Source organism: Aspergillus viridinutans (genome assembly GCF_018404265.1).
Source record: "Aspergillus viridinutans IFM 47045 DNA, scaffold_2, whole genome shotgun sequence".
Classification (NCBI taxonomy): Eukaryota; Fungi; Ascomycota; class Eurotiomycetes; order Eurotiales; family Aspergillaceae; genus Aspergillus; species Aspergillus viridinutans.
The window spans coordinates 1,154,845-1,178,094 of NW_025091218.1; the positions used below are offsets into that span (position 1 = coordinate 1,154,845).

General features: G+C 49.5%; 4 protein-coding genes across 4 annotated transcripts; all 4 read right to left on the reverse strand.

Moving 5' to 3' along the window:
- Window positions 1-1,843: 1,843 nt before the first annotated feature.
- Aspvir_004009 (DUF3405 domain-containing protein) lies at window positions 1,844-4,091 on the reverse strand (the record flags this gene model as incomplete). Its single annotated transcript, XM_043267247.1, has 6 exons — window positions 1,844-1,972; window positions 2,034-2,871; window positions 2,924-3,470; window positions 3,532-3,761; window positions 3,859-3,911; window positions 3,972-4,091. The coding sequence occupies 6 exons, from the start codon at window positions 4,089-4,091 to the stop codon at window positions 1,844-1,846; spliced, it is 1,917 nt and encodes a 638-aa protein (XP_043123182.1).
- A 1,704-nt stretch (window positions 4,092-5,795) lies between these two features.
- Window positions 5,796-6,665, reverse strand: Aspvir_004010 (polysaccharide lyase family 20 protein; the record flags this gene model as incomplete). The annotated part of the gene is made up of 1 exon (XM_043267248.1): window positions 5,796-6,665. The coding sequence occupies one exon, from the start codon at window positions 6,663-6,665 to the stop codon at window positions 5,796-5,798; it is 870 nt and encodes a 289-aa protein (XP_043123183.1).
- Window positions 6,666-8,009: 1,344 nt separating this feature from the next.
- Aspvir_004011 (putative DUF221 domain protein) lies at window positions 8,010-11,050 on the reverse strand (the record flags this gene model as incomplete). The annotated part of the gene is made up of 6 exons (XM_043267249.1): window positions 8,010-8,875; window positions 8,918-9,316; window positions 9,377-9,703; window positions 9,776-10,393; window positions 10,458-10,920; window positions 11,000-11,050. The coding sequence occupies 6 exons, from the start codon at window positions 11,048-11,050 to the stop codon at window positions 8,010-8,012; spliced, it is 2,724 nt and encodes a 907-aa protein (XP_043123184.1).
- Window positions 11,051-15,338: 4,288 nt separating this feature from the next.
- Aspvir_004012 (type I polyketide synthase) lies at window positions 15,339-22,774 on the reverse strand (the record flags this gene model as incomplete). Its single annotated transcript, XM_043267250.1, has 4 exons — window positions 15,339-16,704; window positions 16,763-17,166; window positions 17,217-17,501; window positions 17,555-22,774. The coding sequence occupies 4 exons, from the start codon at window positions 22,772-22,774 to the stop codon at window positions 15,339-15,341; spliced, it is 7,275 nt and encodes a 2,424-aa protein (XP_043123185.1).
- Window positions 22,775-23,250: the final 476 nt, after the last annotated feature.

Sequence of the window (23,250 nt, forward strand, 5' to 3'; positions counted from 1 at the left end):
CATGGCTATGTCTTGGTTGGCTTGCTCCGTCTTGCGTTTTATTCCTTTGCAGCGGCTATATTGCCTCGAGCCACTCTCCATTCCCTTTATTTCTTTCCTTCTATTCTCGGTTATGGGTTCTTTTCTCGTCTGTCTACGAACTGTCTGACAACGTCAGACTAGCATGGCGTTGCGATGCTGGTGTTTCTGACTCATCCCGATCTCTTCAAGGCCATGATAACAAAGGTCATATTCAGTATATACCTTATTACAATATGTATGTATTGAGACTGATAATTCATTTATTCAATGTCTTAACACCTCATCTCTAAGATGATCCAGTTCAATTATACGTCAGTGCTTCCTGGTGGAACCAGTCAACGATTCCAGGACCAAATCCCAAGATATCATGGTTAGTCCACGGAACTCAACACTTCAAACCATGACACTGAAGAACCCAAATCCGAACACCTGCAGGCCGTCCATCCGTGGCTGGCTGACGAGGTGAACAGTACCCCGTACTGCATCGTTCCTTGCCAACCTGAACCGTTGGTGGGTGTCGTGTACGAACCACCGCGCAGTAACCGCCCCAAATCATGAGAAATACCGTAACAAGGACCCCGCTCATCCATGTCATTTGCCATCTCCGTATTCTGATTGGTGTAACAAACCGGCCGCTACGGACGCTAGAGGCCGGGGGGAATCCCTCCCGGCGACGTGGCGTCGTGTAAGAGGCCCTTTTGGGGCAATGGTGCCGTGTGGGCTTGCCTTGGACTTGAAAGTGTCAGTCTCCGACCGTGTTTTCTCCATTCCCTTGTCTCAAAGCCACAGGAGAGAGTGAGAATCAAGGTCGTCCTTTTCATCTGTTAGAAGCAAACGCATCGTTGCTTGCATGGACCACTGGTAGAAGGTAGTTGATATTGCGGGGATCGATCAGACCAGGCCTGAGCTTTCAAATACATTTGGTGCACTCAGCCGTAAACATTCGATTCCTTTCCATCATTACTTTATTTACCATTTACCACAATGCGTAAGGTAGGTCCGTATCCGTACTGACAGCAGAAATTTCCATGTTCTAGACTTCTTAGTCTATAAGGGGACGCGGGACGCTCCTTTGAAACCTAGGTAGGTAATCAAGAACTCGATGGAAGTCACTGAATACAATAATGGAAACTCAGTACCAGGCAGATGCCTTACTGTAAGTCATAATATACCTGTCAGTGGTTGAGGTCCGTGTTGAATCGGGGAATGCGCTTCGAGTTGTGATGGATCACATTTGAAATTGGATGATACGCATATTGCGTATTGTGTTTTCTATGTCCATTCACATTTAGCATTGAGATTATACAGTAGTAGCAGTGGTAAACATATAAGTAGTGCAGATAGTCCTCGATTATAAAGGCTGAATTGGAGATGGGTTTTGGCTCTGGTACCTGGTTCACTGACTGTAATAAGAGTGTGATTTGGACAACTGCCTAGGAGTACTATATACATGTTGAATTTCTGGACTATACCCACGAGCTTGTGGACTAACAAGGGCAGGCAAAAACAGCAACTGATTATCGCACTATTCCTATGATTTGACGTGAAAAGACAACCAGGCTCCAGAAGGACTTGAGGTCGAACGCAATGATATCAATAGATATATACCAAGCATGGCCAAGACACGCCAAGTGCCTGATGTCTATTCAAACAACAAATTAAAGGCAAACGACAGACTCGAAAATATGTGATCACAGACTCCAGACTCCACTGGCTGGGCCGACAAACCGGCACTCTGGTCGGGCTAATGCGAAATGTAGTAAAAAAACAAGTCTATCTATATACAAGAATCAACGAAGCAGTGCGACAGAACGAAGAGGTATCACTGAATGGTAACGTATCCCAACTCGTAATCAAACTGATAGTGTGTGCTATCCGCGTCCGGTCGAACGTCCTTGATAGGATGGAAAAGCATCGATGGAAGACAGACCCGTCCATGTAAGGTCTCATACTATAATCGCATCCCCAAATTAGCATGACTGGCCTGATCATAGCTTACGCATAGTTCTTACCAGCTTCCCTCCAGTCCCCTCCTTCCTCCATCCCAGAAAGTTCCAATACAGCCGTCCAGGCAGATTGGCGCGATAGTACCACGAGACGTCCTTGAAGCGGGATTCCCGGCCCCAGGAAAAGGGGCTGTTCTTCGTGCTTCCCGCTCTCCCATTGACTCCGGAGTTGAACCATTTATCCACGCTTTCCGGAGGCAAGTTCTTGTCCGAGTAGATCGGGTGCGGAGCGGTAAGCGCTTTGAGGCCATGATGCAGTGCGGCGGTGACTGGGAACATCTCCGAGCCCATATGCCGACCAGCGAGGTTCTCCGCGTCCATGGCGAGCAACAATCTCCTCGAAAGCCGGGAATGTGTAATCAACGAGGCTCGACGGGGAGTCTCAGGTCCTATATACCCTGATACTTCATTTCGGATGACCCACTCGGTACCGATGGGGTGGAATATTGGAAGAAAGCCAATGTAATCAGCTTCCTCGCCAACTCCCCAAGCATAGGAGTCCTGGCGCGGTGAGGGCACCGGCGGCGAAGGACCAAGGACCTCCCTGTCCTTCACGGGCATGGGACCGATGGGTAAAGGGCCCCAGACCGCTTCGCCTTCGATCCGCTCCACAAACTTTCGGAAAGCACTATCATAGTCACCATGGACTGCCGGGATATAAAAGCGAGCATTGCGCTCCCACATCCCCCGCCGTGGTTGCTTCCGAGCAAACTCGGCTACCTTGTTGGCGAATTCATAGTGATGGCCCGTAAACCGAGCATCGACCTCCCAGTTCCACACAAAGTCGAAGTCGGGATATTGCAGGGCAAAATGTTGAATGGAGAGCCACTGCGCATGATGGACACTACAACCGTCAGCTCAACTCGATCAGTGATGCAGTTGCCATGTGAACGTACTCAATGACATTGTGATCGAGATTTGGATACCGGGCCGCAACCATTGGCACATTCCAGAGAATGGTCATGTTCCAGAATTCTTCAGGGACATTATCTTTCAGGACCCTCTGGTGTACTTCAACCTGGTCAATAGGGAGTTCCGAGTTCTTAACATGAAGGAGCAAGAATACAGTGTATTCCCCTCCTGATTGTAGTGACAGCTCAGTGATCATCGAGCGGATGACCTGAAGATCATTCTCGGTGTACTTCTTTCCGACGTAGGTGCGAATTAGGACAGCACTTCGAGACTCAGGCGCGATATGCTGTTTTCCTTTGGAGAGACCGTCATTCTTCCGAGAGAATCTGGCGGCATTGCGATCATAGCACTGGTGTTGCAGGTCTGACCAATCCACTTCATTCCACTTGACCTTGGATGGCTTGACCCAGTTAGAGACAAGACTTTCGTCCTCTCCTAAGCCATAAGCACCATATCTGGTGTAGCGGTCAAAGGAAACCTGACCGTTAAATTCGACAGCCTCATGGCTACCAAACATAGGGGATGGGAACTCTGGCCTGCAAGTCAGCATTCTCAGTGTAGCATGACCTCCAAAAGTACAGAGAAAGCCTACCGTCGGGAACGCCAACGTAAACACCGACCTGATCATCCAAACTCTCATTCAGGAGCTTCCCACGCGGGCCCTGGCATGGGACAAACAGGCCCCGATGCGTGTTCTGCCATTCTTGACTGCTATAGTCTGGGTACGGTCGGTATATCCTGGGGATCTTGCTGCCTTGCTCTCCTTCGAAACGAGGATCTTCGAGGATGGTACGGTTGTCGGGAGTCGGAGGGACGGCTAACCTGTCCAATGTGGAGACGACATGGCCGAACACACTATACACAACGAAGGATCCCACGTTAGTTGCCGGCTGTATTCACTGGTGGAACTTATGCACACCTAGGATAACCCCTTTCTTCCTCAAGATACCTCTGTTGCGCGGACTTGCGTCTCTGTTTTCCAAGAATTAACGACAAGTCCTCTACTTCCGGTCAGGCAAGCGCATGACTTACATTTGTTATCAGAAAATCCAAGTTCAATGACCACACTGTGATCAAGAGCATGAAAAAGACCGCCGTTAAGAGGCCATGGCGCGCAAACCGGTGCATCAACATCTTGTTGATTGCGTGCATGGTTGCGGGGAGGGAGGGCGAAATGCATTTAACCAATGCGCCGGATGATCATCTAAGGCCAGCTGCTTCAGACAGATGAGCATACATCATTACCCAGGTAACAGTCCACGGGGGAATGTTTCATACCGAGCAATCCAGCAATCCACTGACCAATGTTGATCAGGAACGGGGGCGCAGATCCGCAATGCTTAGCGGTACCACTTACTGTGGTAGATGATATGATACGCGGTGTTCAAGAGACCCTGAGTCCCTGCTGAGATTTAGGAGAAGAAGTGCCATGCTCGACTGGAACTGCGAACGCTTTTGGTCGATTACTTGATCCGGGCCTTCTTCGATTTCCTCCAGCAAGTTCCCTGTGGGTCAGTGGCACGCAATCCTAATCCTAAAGCATCCACACATTCCACGCATTCCAGGGACGATCAAAGTTTATCCTCCTGTCAGTGAAATGCCGCTTTCGACGTTGAGAATAGAGCCCTATCTAGGCTTGTGACTGGTCCTAGTATATTCGAAGGGATTATGAACCTCATTTTCAGGTGATAACCCTGCAGAAATTGCCAAAATCTATCCAAACAAGCAATCAAGTCCAAATACTGAGGGAGCAGAAACAGGGAGCGGTCCAGGAGTAGAAGGGTTGAAATGTGGAAATCCAGGTCCACTTTGGTCCCTGCACGGGTATCCAACCAAGTTTCCTCAGCTAAGGTACATAGTACAACGGTCGGTCATCTACTGTACTACTCTCTACCGTTCCGGATGCATAGCACCTAACAAGATCTTCATAATTGCAAATCCCGGTGTCTGATCTTCGGCATTACATAGTTGTGTGACCCGCATATCTCCTCTCAGAAACAGAAAATTCTTCAGAAGTTCAGACATTCATACACGCATGTAGTAGGGCCACCACAAAGCCCTCCAGCGGTTTGACTTTAACTATTCTCCCTGGATCACGAATCTAGACCAGCTATTAGAATCAAGACTTTTTTCGGAGTATATCACTCAATGTGGTAGACTAAGATGGGAGCCATGATGATATCACGTGGGACCCCTGTCGCAGATTGCCAGCCAGAGGGTTCAAGAAACGACCGCAGCCGATGGAGTGCGGTGCGCGTCGAGTGGAATGATCGACGAGAACAAACCACACGGCTGGAAGAGACCTTCATTCCATCATTGTCTCAAACAGGGGCATCTTTCACTTGGCAATATACATGTATCTAAAATATTATTGATGAAAAGCTGGCAGAGAAGCGATAGTGCTGAAAACTGAGAATACAAAGTCATAAGGGATCCGAAAACAAATATATAATCGCAACTCACAAAGATTCAGGGGAGGAACATGAACGGGCCAATTGTGCCGTGTCTTGAATCAGGGATTGAGGGTAAGCTTTCATAACGCACGTGGGATGGACCAGGTCCTAGTACAGACTAATGAGTGAACACAGACACTAGACAGTCTACAAACTACGGGCCTAAGCGGTTCACTACTGCACACGAAGTGGAGTTTGCCTTGAATTAGTGGAAAGGGTCAAGTCGATGTCAATTTGCCTAAGCTCATATCTTGCCGGAAACACTGAGCACTAGCAGCAGAATTAGGACTTGGCAGTCTCTCCCAATACCATTCAGTCACCATCATCTATCCGCGAATGTCGTTTCGTATCTGGAAGCTGTGCACCTCGCATTTTTCGAATCATGCTTGAGACTCGGTGATGCCTACCACTGCGCGGGATCCGCATCGGCAAAAGTCGTCCCTGCCGCTATCTCATCATACCAGACTTGTCTTGTCCCCTGCGTCCCCTTCATGCCCTTATCGTCATGCCATCCATTCGCATACAGCCCAACCCGGAACTGGAACTCGCGGTCGTCCTCCACTGTCGTGTTGATATCATACTGCTCCAGCACCTTGACCCCATCAAACCACATCTTATAGAGCCCCGTGCCGTCCGTCTTCCAACTCGCCTGGATAATCACCTTGTGCCACACGCCCGCAGAAACCGTGGCAAGATTACTAAACGTCTGGATCTTCTGCGCGCAGACAGTCCCCTGCTTGACGCGCGAGTAGAGCTGGTTCCCGACCAGCCACACCATGCTCGACGGCATGTAGTCGTCGCAGCCTGTGTCGGAGAAGTCTGCAATGAACTGCGCAATGTTGTACGACTGCGCCGGGGAGAACTGCCAGTCCTGCTGTAGGCGGAACGCGAACCCGTAGAACCCCGTGTCGCCGCGCTTGTACACGTTGTACTTGACGACCTCGGAGTGGTAGCGACCTGTGTAGCTCGCGTCGTAGACCTGGGTCATCTTGAGGGAGGTGGAGCCCTCATAGGCGACGTTGCTGACCTCCTGCACGGTACCGGAGTGTTCGTGGTTGACGAAGTCCCAGCCCGCCAGGGTGCCGGTGTTGCGGAAGATCTGTGTGGCGTTGCTGGGGAGGGCGCAGCTGAGCAGGGCCAATGCCCCGAGGATAGAAGATTTGATCATTTTGAGGGCGTACGGCAGTCTCTTGATCTGTTGTTTCGAGTACAAAAGTGCTCGAATCTTGGGGCTATATATACCCCACGGTATGACTTCTGAACCGGCAAGCATCGTGAGACCAGGGTTACATCGCATCTGCAGGCGATGCTCTAATCATCTTGTCAGCACAACTAAGCATGACATTGCAGGACCCTCGTGAGACTAGCAACAGCATAGGCGAGACCAGCATCTGCCGAAAATGGAAAATGGGCCCCGTCACCGCTAGCTCGGGATTTCCCGACTTCATCGGCAATTGTCATGGAGGGAAACCATCGGTGTTTCAGACCACATCACTGTGGCATTGAAGAGTTGCAGTTGAACGTTGAGGAGAAGAATAATGATAAATAACCCAAAGTAACAGAGGTGCAAAACATGTGATCAGGGGCGGTCCATTATGAGAGACCCCGCTTTCTCTCAGCAGCACAGATCAAATTATTACTGATGGCGCGGTGAAGAGCATCAAGCAAGGATGCAATGCAAGAAATCACCGGATTGCCGGTCCGGTGGTGGTCTGCGGAAACCTCGACTTAATATATTGAGGCCGAGATCCCCTGCGCAGACCTACCTATTACTGGTGACTTTGACCCTGGTGATATGCAGGAGTTGTGAACGAGATCCTAGTATAGAACCTGTGCCTATTTATATATACAGACCCGCCTGGCGGGACAAAACAGCACAACTGACCCATTACATCATGAAGACACTTCGGTTGTCGTCTACGATTACTGTCGCTCTAGCAGGAATGATTATCCTCCTGTATTCTCTTGCACGCTCAATTCCAAGCCACAACTTGGTGAGCGAGTCTGTTTTGCAGAGCAATGAGGGATATCCGTTGAACTGCCGTGCATATGGATGTTCTGGTCCATCCGTGACATGCTGGGATTGTGGTACGCAGCCGTGTGGTGGTTGCTACTCCTGTGTGGGTGAGCCGGAGTAGGATTCTTTCTTAGAACTCGGTGAAGTTGATGCCAATTGCTGTAGATGAACAGCAATTAGACTCGAACGAACCCATGATTTTGCCTAAGACTCCCGATTGTGGTCACTTGAAAAGGTAAACGTTACTATTCATTTTAGATAGCGCGATCAGGAATCAGTATATTTCATATATCCTAACGTCCCCTGCATGAAGCAGTCGAACTCGACGGCATCAAGGCTATCCAAGGATCATAGACAACGTCAAAAGTAAACCATTAGATATCTGCGTCCACCAAAAGGGATCCACTCCAAAATATACATTAGATTATATATTTGTCCAAAAAAACTGTATTAGACCGGTGACATTCAATCAACCAGTGGCTGCTGGGGTATCAAGCAGCAGGACGAGACCTCTTCCGCATCGCGATACCTTCATTCCACTTCGAACTCTTGTAGAATGATGGCTCGGCAAAAGGAGTTCGGGAGTAGAGAACCAGCGTCTTAATAGTAAATTTTCTCCTCAAAGATGGGAGGAACGCCCTTATCAACATCCCAGTGGATCTTGTTCTTATCATCCAGCCAAGCATCCTCGTCTGTGATGGGGATCACCCGTGCCGAGTGCTTGACCTCCTGTTTGCTCACCCCGAGTTTATCACGAGGGATCCACAGAAGTGGAGGCTGGGAGGTAATCGCTGGGTGGAAGTAGGCGTCGCGTTCAACTTCAGGAGGGTACTGTGTAGTCTCATGAGCCTCAGGGACAAGGCGCCGCAGTTGTGAGTATCCATCGTATTTGTCGGGGCGGAACCACTTCAGGATCAGATTGGGCTTCTTCTCGGAGGGGACAGGGGCGGTGGTCAGGCCTTTCTCGGCAGCGTCAACATCCGGGAGATTGCTATTCCCATTCTTCCCTGGGTTAGTCGCGGCAATGTCGTCCGGGTGCTCGCCAACAGAATCGCCGTGCTTGATTGGTTCGGAGGGAAGAAGACTCTGCTCCTCAGCCTCCAGATTCTTGGGAAGATAGTTAATCAAAGGAGAGAGAGCGCTATGTAAAGAAATGTGGTAAAGAATCATGAAGACAAGGAAGATAATCATCAAGATCAAGGGGCCCAGTGCCACTCGGTTGGCTGCAGTTCCGATGGCAAATAAGCCGATCAAGCAGACCACAAGCAAGTAACAGCCCACAGTAATGTGCTGCAGGGCAAGAGCGTAAGCCTTGCCCTGAGTGTCTATGTTGGCGTTGGACACGTAGAGCATGTTGTACCGGTAGGCGAAATAAAACAGGTACAGACCAATGGTCGCGAAACCAAGCACCAGCGGAGCGATACACGAGTAGGTGATGGCTAATCCCAACGGGACGACATCGTTAGCTGCAGGGAACTAATATAACCGCAACGAGTACGAAGCCTTACCGATGACTGCAAGAAGGGTCAGGGGAGGATATACGGTTCCCCAGCCCAAACCAGCGAGGGATGACCAGCGTTTGTACATCTTTCGCGGGGTAGAGTCCAACAATTTGCCCAGAATCTTGCCCAAGATCAGGCCGGTGATCTGAAGCAGAGCACCGGAACTGAAAGAAAGACCCTGTAGAACTATATAGGAAATGTAGAAGTTGGCAACCTTGGGGATTCTCGTGGCGAGGAGCTGGGGAGCAGAAGAAGGCTGCTGGATGACCTTGGTGACGACGCTAGCCGCCGAGGAAGCCAAGGTCACAACCAGGAAGACTTGAACGACTTGGAAAGCGAAGTAGAAATTCTGTGTAGTCAGCTCAACAGCTGCCGCGCTGGGGGCGCCACCGAGCTTGGCCATCACTGGAACACACGATCAGTACAGCTCTGTAGTCACGTTGGCTTTGGGAAGACCCGGCTTACATCGCAGAACAATGGGCAACAGAGCCATGAGCACAGACATCAAAACAGTGGGCAAAAGACCAGTGATGACACCCTTGATCCATCCGGGGACATGGTCGATGAATCTGAGAAAGTGGACCTTGTTCGTTAGAGAATCGATGTTCGAGATGGAGCCTACAACAGCGACGGGGATTGCCCAGAAGATGATGAGAGCGCAGACAAATCCAATTGTGGCAGAGTAACGGACGATGCGCTCCCACCATTTGATGCGCAAATTCGACCAGATGACCTGCGTAGGGTCCAGACCAATGTAACGAGGGGCCATGTGCAGAGGCAGATTGTGTGCGACTGATCACATTTGCTAGTTAGCATTGACGCTCACCAAAACGTCCTGGAATCAAAATCCGAGGCTTGACATACCCGACTGGAAGGCAGATTGCGCGTCCGCTTGAGCGTAGAATTCGACAAAGACGGATGAAACCAGCTTGGCATCGCCCGCACGGTGCTTAGCCTGGAGCTCCTCGATTTCCGGGCTAAGCCGCTCAATCTCTGACCTGGCCCAGTTGATCGTATCGACTTTCTTTCCGATAAGGAATTTCAGGCGGTGCGTTGGTCTCTCCGAAGCCTTGACCCAGCGAGCTGCCACAGAGCCCGATTCGTCATCTGGCTCATCAGACAAGTTTTCAAGTGGCACAGCATCATCCTCGGCACTTCCCCCTTTCTTCAGGGCCTTGGCTCGCGCAGCGTTTGCAAGCTTAATGAGTTTCGTTTCGGCGGCTTCCAATTTCATGGCGGCAGAATCCCGTTCCTTGACCTTGTCCTCTAGCTCACTGGTGTCGGTAGCGATCCAAACATTCTTCACCTTTTCAATGCCGAACATTTTCCGGATCTTGTCACGGTTGAGATAGTCTTCAGTCACAGCTGTGAAAAGAACTGTTCGCGATGAGAGTCGGCTGGCATAGGCGGGAGAGAGGGAATACGCCTGGCGCAGGTTGATATAGAAGATGCCCTCGCGGGTGACAGTCATGAACACGAATCCTGCCACTCAATCAGACCTCGAGAAAAAGTGATAGTGAAATACTATTGCGCAGCGTTTACTGACCGACGAAGATCCAAGCGACGAAGGCGTGGGCGAAGTAACGAGCGTTATTATCCTGTGAAATGTTGGACATGCTCAAGATATCCAATTGTTGTTTGTGAGCTCCGCCTGTGGCATTGACGGGAAACAATATGGGCCAGGTTATCAAGCAGCCGACAAAGCAAATGACTGAAATCAACCTCAGGAAGCGAAGCAGAAGATAGGCGTCCATAGAATGATGTTGCAAAACGTATTCGTCGGGTAACTTGTACATATCGGTAATCCAATTCCACAGGCCAGTGCCGACGGGGGGACTGCGTTCCCCAGGGCGCAGAAAGCCGAGATAGGTTCGGGGCATATACATGCGACGTTCGCTTCGCCGCAGAATCACGAAGACCAAGACCATGATGACAGCTATCACTAGGGAAGGAACCAAAGTAGACACCAAGCTAGAAGCCGAGTTGGACGTATCTTCGGGGTTGTCATCCTAGAAGGCGTTAGTCAGTGTTTCGTTAAACCCCCAAGGTGGATTGCTATCGCAATCCATCACAGTTCCTGGTACTCACCGCACGACGGGACAGCTGGTGCAGACCAGCCATATCGTCGTAGAGGGCCATTTTGACTCTGTCGACTCACTCCCCAGCGCTTAGGGGAGGAATTGCCGAGTCGACCTATAGTTTGCGCTTTTAGCGGTAAGGAAGTCGGGGCCTGTTTGGAAGTTCCAAGCACCCAAGGTGCAATAGGGAGCGACAAGCTCGTTGTACGGGAGGAATCGAGTCACACAGCGAGAAACAACAGAAACAACACAGAAATGCGAGATAGAGGAGGAAAGGAAAATAGGAAAGAAAGACCTCGGGTCAGAGGCCTGTGAAAAAGAAATTGGGACTAGTAGATAAAAAGTCAAAGAAGACCACGAAACGACCAAGGAACCAAATCTTAAGGGAACGAGGGGCGAGCGATACGCTCAGCCACAGCTTGACGTCGGAGAGTCCAGGCGAAGTTTATTTTGGTCGGAAATCGAAAACGATGTCGAACCACTCAAAATGCTTGAAGGATTCAATTTGTACATGCCATGCATGCCAATTGATGCACGAGGAGGGACTGTGGAATCTTCGGAGTCTCAAATAGTGTGTACTGCCAAAATAAAGAGGAGAAAAGCCGAAGTCGAGCGCAGGGAGTTTCCTTTGTAGCGAAAGAACGAAAGGGACAGGTAAGGTACCTAGATACGCCCCAAATTCAGACTTTGAGCCACACTGGAAAAAGACCTGATCTTTGGGACGGCGGGGCGAATTGATGATGACGATAAAGGCAAATTCAGCTCCTAGCATAGGACTTTGTTTACACTCACTAGCTGATCTAGCTGAAACCGAAACCTCGACTTACAGTTACAGCTTGCAGCAACCTAGCATGACCTAATTTACTTGTCAGGTCCATACATATAGCTCCGTCCTCATTAATGAGACCGGCAATATGACACTATCCGCCCATGTGTCTCATAAAATATCTCTACCTGTCTTGTAAGGTAAGTGTCCCCCTGCCTTTCTTCACAGAGTCCCTACAGCTGTTGAGCAGCAAAATTCCCCAGTCGCAACATGGTTCACTAGGTAACAAAACTAGCTCCAATAGTGCCCAGCTGGTAAGTTGTAACAATTTTACTTCGCTAGCGCTAGTACTCTATCAGCTTGGTCGACACCCCTGCTGCATATACATTGGCCAATGCCTGGCTGGGCTGATGACTTGGCTCCACTAGATCTGGAAGTACGCCCCACTTGAGCACCTACCTACCTTACTGATGAAGTCAATCTGTGGCAAATTTTTGAGACCACCAGCTCAGCTCCTTAAACCTCCCTAGGTTTGTACCACTACCTTACCACATACCTATCATGGCATTGTATCCGTGCCAGGCGCACCCACACCACTCCGTGGTGTGGGTGCGCCGCACCGGAATCGTAGTTTTCACCGCAATCATAATGTACCTTTTATATAGTATTGCTATATAAAAGGTACATATAGCTTATTTGATCTAGATATGTACACATTTGGTTTTTATAGTTTACTATTATTTAGATATATAAATATCTATCTTTTATTACTATCTTTATTATTAGAAAGAAATATTACAAGTGTTAAGACAGAATAGTCTCTCTCTTTCTTGTTCCCTAAGAAAGAGTTTTTATAGAGGGAAACTCTTCATGAGGGAACAACTTATAATTAAAAGCCTTTTAAGAGTTTTAACTAAAGATTAGAGATATAAGAATATATAATTTTAATATTACTATCTTAAAATATAGTCACCCCTAGCAAATACCTAAGATAGTAGACTTAGGGAGGATGTACCTTTTATATGGCATCACCATATAAAAGGTACATTACGATTCCGCTGAAAACTACGATTCTGGTGCGGCACACCCACACCGGGAACCGGTGTGGGTGTGCTTGACACGGATACCTCACTGTGCCTCTCTGTTCAGGAACAAATGTTACATTACAGATTACTACATCCATTTCGATCATCTCCCCACATTCAAGGGGCAAAGTCAAATTCTGCTTTCGACTCCAAGGACCAGGTATGATCTCCGACAGATCAAATCATATGATGAGCGGCGGGTCTGGTTTCACGTCATGACTGTATCATCATCATTTAGTACAGTACCTTAGCAGCCTGGGATGTAGGTAGCATGCAGGACGGTTAAGGTATGTATCACGAATTCGCGATGTCCTAAAGCAGCAAAGTAATGCCTGAGCCTAACCCACTTGCCGTGAGTACTAAGGTACATCTCACCAGCCACAGTTTACTGGACAAATTTGATGAGTTAGCTACTAGATAGACTACTCCATACTCCATCCATTGTGCAGAGTATATTTGATTCTTATCCCTAAATTGAGCTTATGTACTGATGAAAGTTCACTAAAAGCAACATCTGCATATTCCAGGGGAACCTTTCACAAAGTAATCATAACGATCTTCATGCACTCCATCGAAATATCCAGTAGTGACGGCATGTGTACTTCGGTCTTCGGTTCATGAGATTTCTCCACCTGACGATCCATGGTCCGTTCAGCAGCACGATCTATGGAGGTTAGAATCTCAGTCAAATAGAGCACTCGGCGGATGCCTGGATAGTAATGTGATCTACAGTCTACAGAACTAATCAGAAATCGATGACGCTTTCACCTCTTGATACTCCCCCTCTCTTGTGTCTTAGTGGTTTGCGCAATGTACTACTCCGTATTCTTCGGTGACGGCGAATTACTAGAAGCGGTATAGCGTTCCTATTTGGGGAAAGCGCGTCGTTGAGGCTTGGCATCGCAGTGCGTGGTCTATATAGCTTCCTCCTTGCCCCCTCGAGAATATGGCCAACTTTCGTCGCTGTTTTCCACCCTTTCGCGGTCTTCCGACTCATGACATTGAGGCATTTTTGCTATTGGGCTGTACATCCGGTGTTCTGCACTTCGCCACCCCCTTTTGCGCTCATGAGTTGTCTTCGCGCCCGTGGCCTGACCTCCATTGGATTTCGTGAGATTGAATTTTCTGTTTGCTTGGGAGCTTAACTGACCATTGATCCTTCTTTCATAGACATATGCAGCACAAACAACCAGAGATTGCATAGAACCAACGGCACTTGGTGGATGACGAGACCGCGAATGTTCTTCGCCAAGCGATACAATCCGTGGTCATATTGGCTCACCATTGCCCACTGGCTTGCTGACCACCACCACATCACCTAGACAAATGTCATTGTGTGTGCTTGGAACACCCCTCCGATTCCCACCATGAGCCCAACCTGGATCCGAGGAAAAGCGGAGCACATGTGAGCCATGACCGTCGCAGCAGATACGGACCCATATATGCCCGTAGCCTCTGCGAGATCTGCGACGTGGTCATGGAGTCGATGGTGGAATGCTTGAAGATGGTACCGGACTTGCCGTTGGCGGTGACGACAAGCTGTAGTGTCTTGTTGTGCAGCAGTTGAACAAGTCACCAAGGTAGCCGGGCCGGGCCCATCCTCACGCATGACCAGGCTGTCGTCATCAAGTCACATGACAAAGAAGCATTCCAACATTTTTGATATACGCGGCGTTCCTCGTGTCCAGCAAGAGGAGCTTCTGTCAGTTCTGGGGACACAGTATAGCAAGCGGTACAAGAGGCAGGGCAAGACCAACAGTGGCCCAACTGTCACGGCTGTCTGTCGTCAGGATGCCCGTCCAGAGCCTTTCCTCCAGGTTGAGGTCAAGGATTCCTTGGTATGTTGCTTTCAGCTTCAGATATGAGATGATGTCGCCTCCTTCCCGGAGTGACACGCTGAACAAGTGTCCTCTTCGCAAAACTGCGACGTGTTCCAACCCCGGATACCACCTCATGTTGTCACAGCCCACGTCTGGCTCTCTCAGGGCGTTTAAAAGCCACATCAGAGAATAGCCGCAATTTGGCCTCTCTCCCAGAAAGTCGGGCTTCAGTTTCCTTGAATTCAGGTCATGCTTAAACTCGCACAGGGCCCTGGTAGGCGTGACCCCTCACTGGGCCTGTGAGTGAGGGCACAGAAATAGCGCTGAGTACCACCTTTGACATGCTGTGTAACGATTAAAGAATTTGGAGAAGATAAATGAGCTGAAGACCTATTATATTTCACTAGGCTGCCAGCATCCATGGCTAGCAATCTTCCATCATCCAGGTATTTTCATAATTGGTTTAACCATTAAATATGTGATTACTCCATCTCTAGACACCAAAGCTCATAGATGCCTCCATATACACTGATTCTTGACGACGCTTGTCTCATCATTTTTGGTTCGAACTTGTGGTCGCACTGAAGTAGTCCCAAACATATTGTTGGGGCTCCAACACACAGCCCCATTAGCCCAAGGCGAAATGCTCTCGGTTATCTGATACTGATCGTGTGTCCATTATTCTCTCATGGCAAATTTTCGCTTCAAACCCTCAAGTGCATGTTCCCCCAGCGCATCAAAGCTAGCGAGCGACATGATCTCTAAGACACTGATCTCAATGCCAATAGTAGACTTCCACCAAGACCGCACTTCAACCGCCGCTAGACTATCGAGGCCAACATCGGACAGTGAGCGTGAGAGGTCGATTTCAGCGACATCTTCGACGGGCTTCATGAGAAGATCGAACACATATTTTGCGATTTGTCTGGCAATGAAGTCTCGCGCAGAAGGATCAGATAATGTGCTGGGATCGGTGCCTGCTGCGGAGACGAAATTGCTCAGTTGATTCTGGCCCGTGGATTGATCAATGGTTGCCTCGTTGGCTGTGGTATTCAAGTACGTCGCTAGGCGCGCGTCAAAGAAAAACGCATTGCTGGTAAATGGATCCACCGTGTTCGTATTGTCCCGGAATCCGGTTACGATCTGTGCCGGATTGGTGTAGCTATGCTTGAATGTGTCTGACGGGGGGTTGCTCTGACACATCGCAGCAGTCACCATGTTGAATAGTTCCTTCTGGCTTATCAGAACATGTTTAAGCCATTTTGAGCGTTCCAAGACTTGCGGATTGTCAGCGATGTAGCCTATACCGTCAACCGCCCCAAGGTCAACAACCGAGGCAGGCAAGCCAAGCTGATGGCGATACTGGACGAATGAATCCAGGAAGGTGTTCGCAGCAGCGTAGTTAGCCTGTCCGGGCATTCCCAGAATCCCACACATCGAGCCAAACAACATGAAATAATCGATATCATGGTTGAGAGACGCCTTGTGCAAATTCCAAGTGCCTTGTACTTTTGGTTCGATGGCAGCATTCCAATCATCTATGGAAATTCGCAGCAGCGATTCATCTTGCAGCACCATGGAAAGATTGAAAATTCCTTTCAGTGGCACTGGTGCAGATGATATCGCCTTTTCAACGTCCGCTATGTTGCAAACGTTTCCTTTGATGATTGTTACGGAGCATCCTTGACTCTCGAGCTCATCGAGAAGTTCTTTGTCTGAAGGGTTATTTCCAGCGTTTCGAGACAGAAATATGAAGTTTCTTGCATTGTGCTCGGCCATCCACCGCGCGAGTCCGCTGCCTAACCCTCGTAAGCCGCCGACAAGAAGATATGCAGCATCAGTACAGAAAGTCGCGGTCTTGGGAGGTAAAAGTGGCCTTAATGTCCTCCCTTGGTCATGGAGAGAGATTCGTAGTTTCCCAATATGTTGGCCGCTCTGCATATATCTGAAGCAACCTGCAATTTCGTCAGCGGCAAATGTCCGTACCGGACGAATAGGTTGAATATGGCCCCGTGAATAGAGGTCCACTATCGTCTTGAGAAGTCTGATATGAGATGTTAGCATCCCTGTTCGCATAAGTACGTCTGAATGGCCACACATACCGTTGGCACTCGCCTGGCTTCAGCCTGATATAGTCCGTCAAGTCGACGACTGTATACGTAGCGTTGGAGCGGAAATGCTTGCCAGACAGCTGTGAATTTCCTTTTGCAAGGTCTATCAGTTTGCCGCATTCAGTGACACACTCACATGAAGCGTGGAACAGTTCTCCGGAAAGCGTGTTCAGCACGATATCAACGCCGCGGCCATGGGTTGCGTTCATCGCCTCAGAGAGAAACGATGAATCCCTCGAAGAAAAGATATGATTTTCTGGGATGCCGTAGGTCTTAATCAGATAGTCGCCCTTTTCCTTGCTGCTTACAGTTGCGTAAATCGTCGCTCCGAGCATCTGACATATTTGCATTGCGGCAAGTCCTACTCCCCCCGATGCAGAGTGGATCAGAACAGTCTAGTATCAACATTAACAATTGAATTTTCAGTAAGAGGAGAGGTACTCACTTGTGACTTGTCCAATTGCCCAATATCCACGAGGCAATGGATAACTGTTGAAAAGACCAGAGGCATAGTAGCGGCGTCCTGAATTGATAGACTGTCTGGGATCTTTGTACACCGTGCTGCTGCTACAACTATCGTAGTTGCAAAGCATCCTGGACCGATGACGAAAACGCGGTCGCCGGGGGAGCAATTGGTCACTTCTGAGCCGACCTTGCGCACAACCCCAGCAGCCTCCAGGCCCAGTCTGCTATCTTTAGAATGTACGATGTCTAGAGCCATGAGGACGTCCTGGATAACAGCTGTCAGTCTTTGGTCGTGAGATATCTTGGTAGAAGGTATACTTTGAAGTTCACTCCGGCACTGTCCACCTCGATTTCTACTTCGTTGTCTTGCATGACAGGCTGATCGACACTGACAGCCCACCTTAGTGAATCCAAGACGCCATATGATCCGACAGCCAGGGTTAATACACGATCATGGTTTTTCAACTCCATCCGACGAGGGCTGGCAAGCTCTTCTGAGATTGAAGTTGGTAGCATACGTCCTACATGGACCGTGTCTCTGCAAATCACGAATTCCTGCTCTGAGAGGGTATGGTTATGGCGTGTGCGGGCATGGTACTTTTCAAACACATCAATCGTCAACGCAAGGCTGGTATATTTGATCTCGTCGAATTCACATGTCGTGAAGTCAATGCCAAATTCAGACCTGGCAGTTCTAGCAACTCCAATTGTCAGGGAAAATCGCGGATCCTGGCAATTAAGCTGACTACACCGAGTAACCCAAAAAACCCCCGAGTGTGACTGTTGAACTTCGCACATAAATAGCTGGAAGTCTGACAATCGACTGGCATCAAGCTCGTGGAAGAAAGGTGTTACCGTATCAACCACGGCGATTACGTCCCGGCCATCTGGCAAGGGGTCCCGAAGACCCTGAATGGCAACTTCATATCCTCTCAAACGAAGTTGTCGTTGCATTTGAATCGCGATCTCTGTGGATGTGGCGTTGGATAGAAGCACGACGTGCCTTTGAGTTCGGACCTCTTCTGGAAGGGGGCTCGCAAGCATGAATGCGTTCTTATGGAATGGTGGAGCTGCATCAAACCCGACATCATCCAAGCCTCTGAACCCGGCTTTCTTCAGTTCAAATTCCCATCGTTCAGGACGCACATATGGCTCGTTAACTCGGCCGTCTGCCTCCCCAGCCCACCACCCTGGTAGGACTCCAGTAATAAAATTCGGGAACTTGGTTTCTGGGCAAAGCTCCTCCAGCAACAAGACGCCCTGTGGATGAAGCAGCCTGCGCACATTCACCAACGTCTCGTTGAGACTAGGTGTAGCGTGCAGCACATTGGCGGCGACGATCAGGTCAAATGATTGTGGTTCGAAGCCTTGATCTAAAGGATCCTGTGAGATGTCCAGCGTCTTGAAGACGAGGCTCGGGTAGTCCTTGAGCCGCTCTTTTGCTGCGGGGAAAAACGCAGCGGAGACGTCGGTGAAGGTATACGTGGAATATCTTGTCTCTGGGAGAATTTTGGTGGTTGAACTCCCTGTACCGGCTCCAATCTCGAGGATACGTTGCTTGGGATGACGGTGCCCGAGCAATTGGAACAAGGCACTGCGATCGCCCTCGTTCAAGTAGTTATACAAGTTGAACAAAATTTCATTGCCCATGAGAACTTCTAGGGGCTCGAGTTCGCCCTTGCACATGGCAACAATATTTTCCAAGACCTTCATCATGGCGATCGCGCAGGGTGAAGCTGGTGTCGCCAAAATCTGCGCAACAACAGACTCCATATCGAAGTCTGTTGTCAGCAGGGGCTGGTTCTGTAGCCACGCTTGATATTTCTTCAGGTGAGGTATCTCGGATTGTACACTTTCAAGACGAGAGCGCGCTTGTGCAATACATAAAGTGGTCAGCTTGCTGAGCAGCTTCATATGTTCTTTCCAATCAGACGGCGAGCTGACAAGGTCGGTAAGGTTCGCAAATTGGATATCGGGTCTCCAATGCAACCTAAGGGCATTCCCGAAATCCGGCCTATCTTTAGCATCCTGTTCTGTTCTGAGGGGAGACATTCTAGCCTCGCGAAGTCTCACAGATACTGCGCCATCGGAGTCAAGAGCCTGTCCGCTTCCCCAAGCTGCACCATTTGGTAAACCGCCTCCCCAGGCCCTGGCATTGAGATCAGAGCTACAAGTATAGATCTCAATCTCGGCAAAATGAGTTGGAACGAGAAGCTGGTCCAAGCCCCAGACACGTCCTTTTTGGACCGCCAAGTACACAATTTGAAAGAAAGCATCCAGTTTGGTTGGGTGTACTGGATAGTACGTTGACTCCTCGAGCGTTGAGATGATATAACCGGCTGCGATGTGCTCGGTTGCTGAGGAGGAGGGATTGTACATACCCTGGAAGGCAGACCCATATCCATAGCCTGCCTGCTCCAGTGCTTTGTACCAAGCCCGCGTTTGAATGCGACGGGGTAGTCTTTCTTCAACCTTCGCTTCAATCCCCGGACGATGACTAGCTCCAAGGACTTGTCCAGAACAGTGCTCTACCCAGCAGACCCCGTTATGAGAACTGATGGTAAAGTCAAACCAATCCGATGCACGGACTTTCCGCAGGGTGGTCACCGTATCTATAGACTTTACGTCATTCAGCAGCAGTGCTGTTCCTATCTCCATATCGCGAACACGGAATCCATCCGATCTCTGTGGATTGAGTTGTCGAACAGCCTCCCCAGCCATACAGAGAAATCCAGCAGCTGGGAACACAACATTGTCCCTGACTTTGTGCTCCCGAAGCCATGGAACCTCCTCCAGAGGAAGCAGATTTCTCCACGAAGGGTCGTTATCAGTGCTTTCACTCACTCGAATTCCTAGAAGCTCGTGCTTTGGGTGCTTCAGGAACAGCCAATCAGCGTTCTTGCGCGGCATGAAGAGATTGGAGTAGGTATGCTGCCATGGATACGTTGGCAGATCTGTGAGGACGCGGGCATTGCCATCTGGGTTTGTCAGAGGTTCGAGAGCCAGAGGGATATGCTGAGAATACAACTCCGCCATGGCCAAAAGAAAAGATTCTTCACAATTCTTTTCTCGAATCAGACACGAGACATACGGGTGACTCAAGGAGACTTGATCCAGAGTCTGTCGAATCGGGCCAGAGAGCGTGGAATGTGGCCCAATCTCTAAGAACAGCAGCGAGCATTTGTGATGAGACGCCAGACTTTGGATCGCCGTACGGAAGAGAACTGGAGATCCAAGATTCGACTGCCAGTACTCGGGGTCCAGGAGAGTGGCCTCTTCCAGACGCTTTCCAGTGACGGTCGAAAAGAATTCCACCTGTGGTGAGCGGCCGGTGCGTGAGTCGACGAGGAAACGGGCCATATGTGAACGGTAGGTTTCTCCCACGTCGTTCATGTAAGGGGAATGGTATGCCACATCGACCCTCAGCTGCCGAACCAACACGTCCGGTCGCGACGTGTTAATCGCTTGTGTGACTTTCGCCAGCTCATTGACATCACCTGAAATGGTGACACTGGACGGCGAGTTCTCACAGGCAATTATAACACCAGGCATGAGGAATGCACTGGTTTCCTCTCGGCCCATTGCTACCGCTACCATCCCCCCAGGCTTTGCGACATACTCGGATACAACGCCACGATAAAATGCCGCAATGAAGGCTTCTCGCGCAGTCAGTTTGCCTGCCGCATAGGCCGCTGCGAGTTCCCCTGAGGAGTGGCCAATGACTGCAGACGGGCCGACTTTGAGCTTGGACAGGGTATCGACGAGCCCTATTTGCAATGCAGTGCAGATGGGTTGTGCGTAGCTGGCTCTGTGAAGGTTACTTTTCTCAACTGGCTTCATCATCTCATCAATTATAGACCAGGCAGGTGCATCCGGTAGGGTGCGTAAGATCTCCTCCAAGCCTTGAATTGATCGTTGAAATATCCTGTTACTTTTGTAGAGTGCAACCCCCATACCAGACCATTGGGCGCCTTGGCCAGTGAATACGAAAACGAGTTTTGGTGGGGACAATGGAATCTTTGCCATTGGTGTCGTAGTCAAAGACAGGTCATGTCGTACGATTGACGCTGCACGAAATGGCAAGTGCTCTCGTCTTGTTCCCAGAGTGTAAGCCATATCAGCTAAAGCACCAGGCTGATCCTGCAGGTATTTATGATGCTCATCCACTCGCCGCTGGAGAGAATCCATAGTGTTGGCGGAAAAGAGCAGCAAGGACATCAACTTGGCATTTTGTCCTGTTGGTGGCGAGCGGGGTAGAGTGAAACTTTTCGCAGACTCAAGAACAGCGTGGGCGTTGACTCCCCCCATACCAAAACTGTTTACACTCACTCTGATACATTGATCCTGTGGCCATGGAGTTGGCTTAGTAGGAACCTTTATGTTCTTTTCTTCGAAGGGAATCTTGGGGTTTGGTGTATTGAAGTTGATATTTGGCGGGATGACCTCGTTCTCTATGGCCAGTACAGCCTTGATGATGGAAGTAAGACCGGATGCACCTTCGGAGTGTCCAACGTTGGGTTTGACAGACCCAATATAAATACCTCTATCACCAAATGTATTAGCAACTGCGATCACTTCAATGGGATCTCCAACTGCGGTTCCTGTTCCGTGGCACTCCACGAATGCTGTGTCGGATATATCGTCGATCCCAGCAACTGCATAGGCTTTACGTATCACACTTTCCTGGGTTATTTGGCTGGGGACGTTGAGTCCGCTGCTTTTGCCATCAGAATTAGTTGCCGTGCCTCTTATTACTGCCCGGATAGGGTTGCCATCGCGAAGTGCATCCTGCAGCGGTTTGATGTAGATGGCATTTATAGCCTCTCCACGGCCATAGCCGTTAGCCTCAGCATCGAAGGTCTTGCTCGTGCCGTCTGGTGAGAGGACCCCTTTTGCCGTCATGACAGCGGTCATCGTCGGGGCCATGATAAGATTGCAGCCTCCGACAACCGCGGCCGAGCACTCTCCTCTCTGTATGGCAAGGCATGCCTCGTGCAGACAGACCATGGTCGAAGAGCACGCAGTACGGATCATCATGCTGGGACCACGAAGGTCATACTCGTATGAGATGCGGTTTGGGATGGCATAATCGCCGCCAGCCAGCAATGGGTACTTGGCATACATTTGGGGATCGTGGAAAAGATTTTGGATCCAGTCATCGCCAAATGAGCCCACAAAACAACCAATATCCTTGCCTCTATAGTCGGCCTCCCCAGCGCTTTCCAAGCACTCACGGGCCACTTCAAGCAGCAGGCGTTGTTGAGGGTCAACCAACTCCAATTCAGCCTTCGTAAAGCTAAAGAAGCTGGCGTCCAACGCCCCGAGGTCAACGGTTTCATCAAGGAAATATCCATGCTCAGTTTTGATCGTGCCGTTGGCACCTGTCTTTGAATAGTAGCTGGAAACAGCGTACCGGCTGTCAGGGACCCGGGATCTGGCATCCTTCTTGGACACAAGAAAGTCCCAGAATTGAGACGGGTTTGATATACCACCCGGCAATCTCAGAGCCATGCCACATACCGCGATGGGAATTGACATAGCTGTTCTTTGAATCTGGAGAGGTACGTTTCGTCTGCAGAAAAATAGGCCAGGTGACGCGGAAGTAATTCAAGCATATAGTACGTGGTAGGCAGGATCGCTTTTAGTCTTTATATATCATATTTTTCTGCTCAGTTTCTCCGCGGTGGTTTTAAAAATTCAGTGTATGTGCATCAAAACGTGCAAAAAGGACCGCGAATTCTATAGCCGCCAGCTGGATAAGAACTATCCCCATGTAAATACAAGGACCCTTAAATGCTGTAATGCATCCAAGTATGCTCATTCGACCATATAAGCTAAATACAGGGCATAATTTTTGTCATATCAAGTGGTGAGATCAGACGATGAATTCCTAGGCTGTTACTGGAGGTTAAACAGGAGAATTGTAATTTACCAAGGTATTTCTGTTGCTTTCTTTTTCTTATTCAGACAAACCAATGAAGAAGCAAGCAACATGACACATCGCGAAGATCATT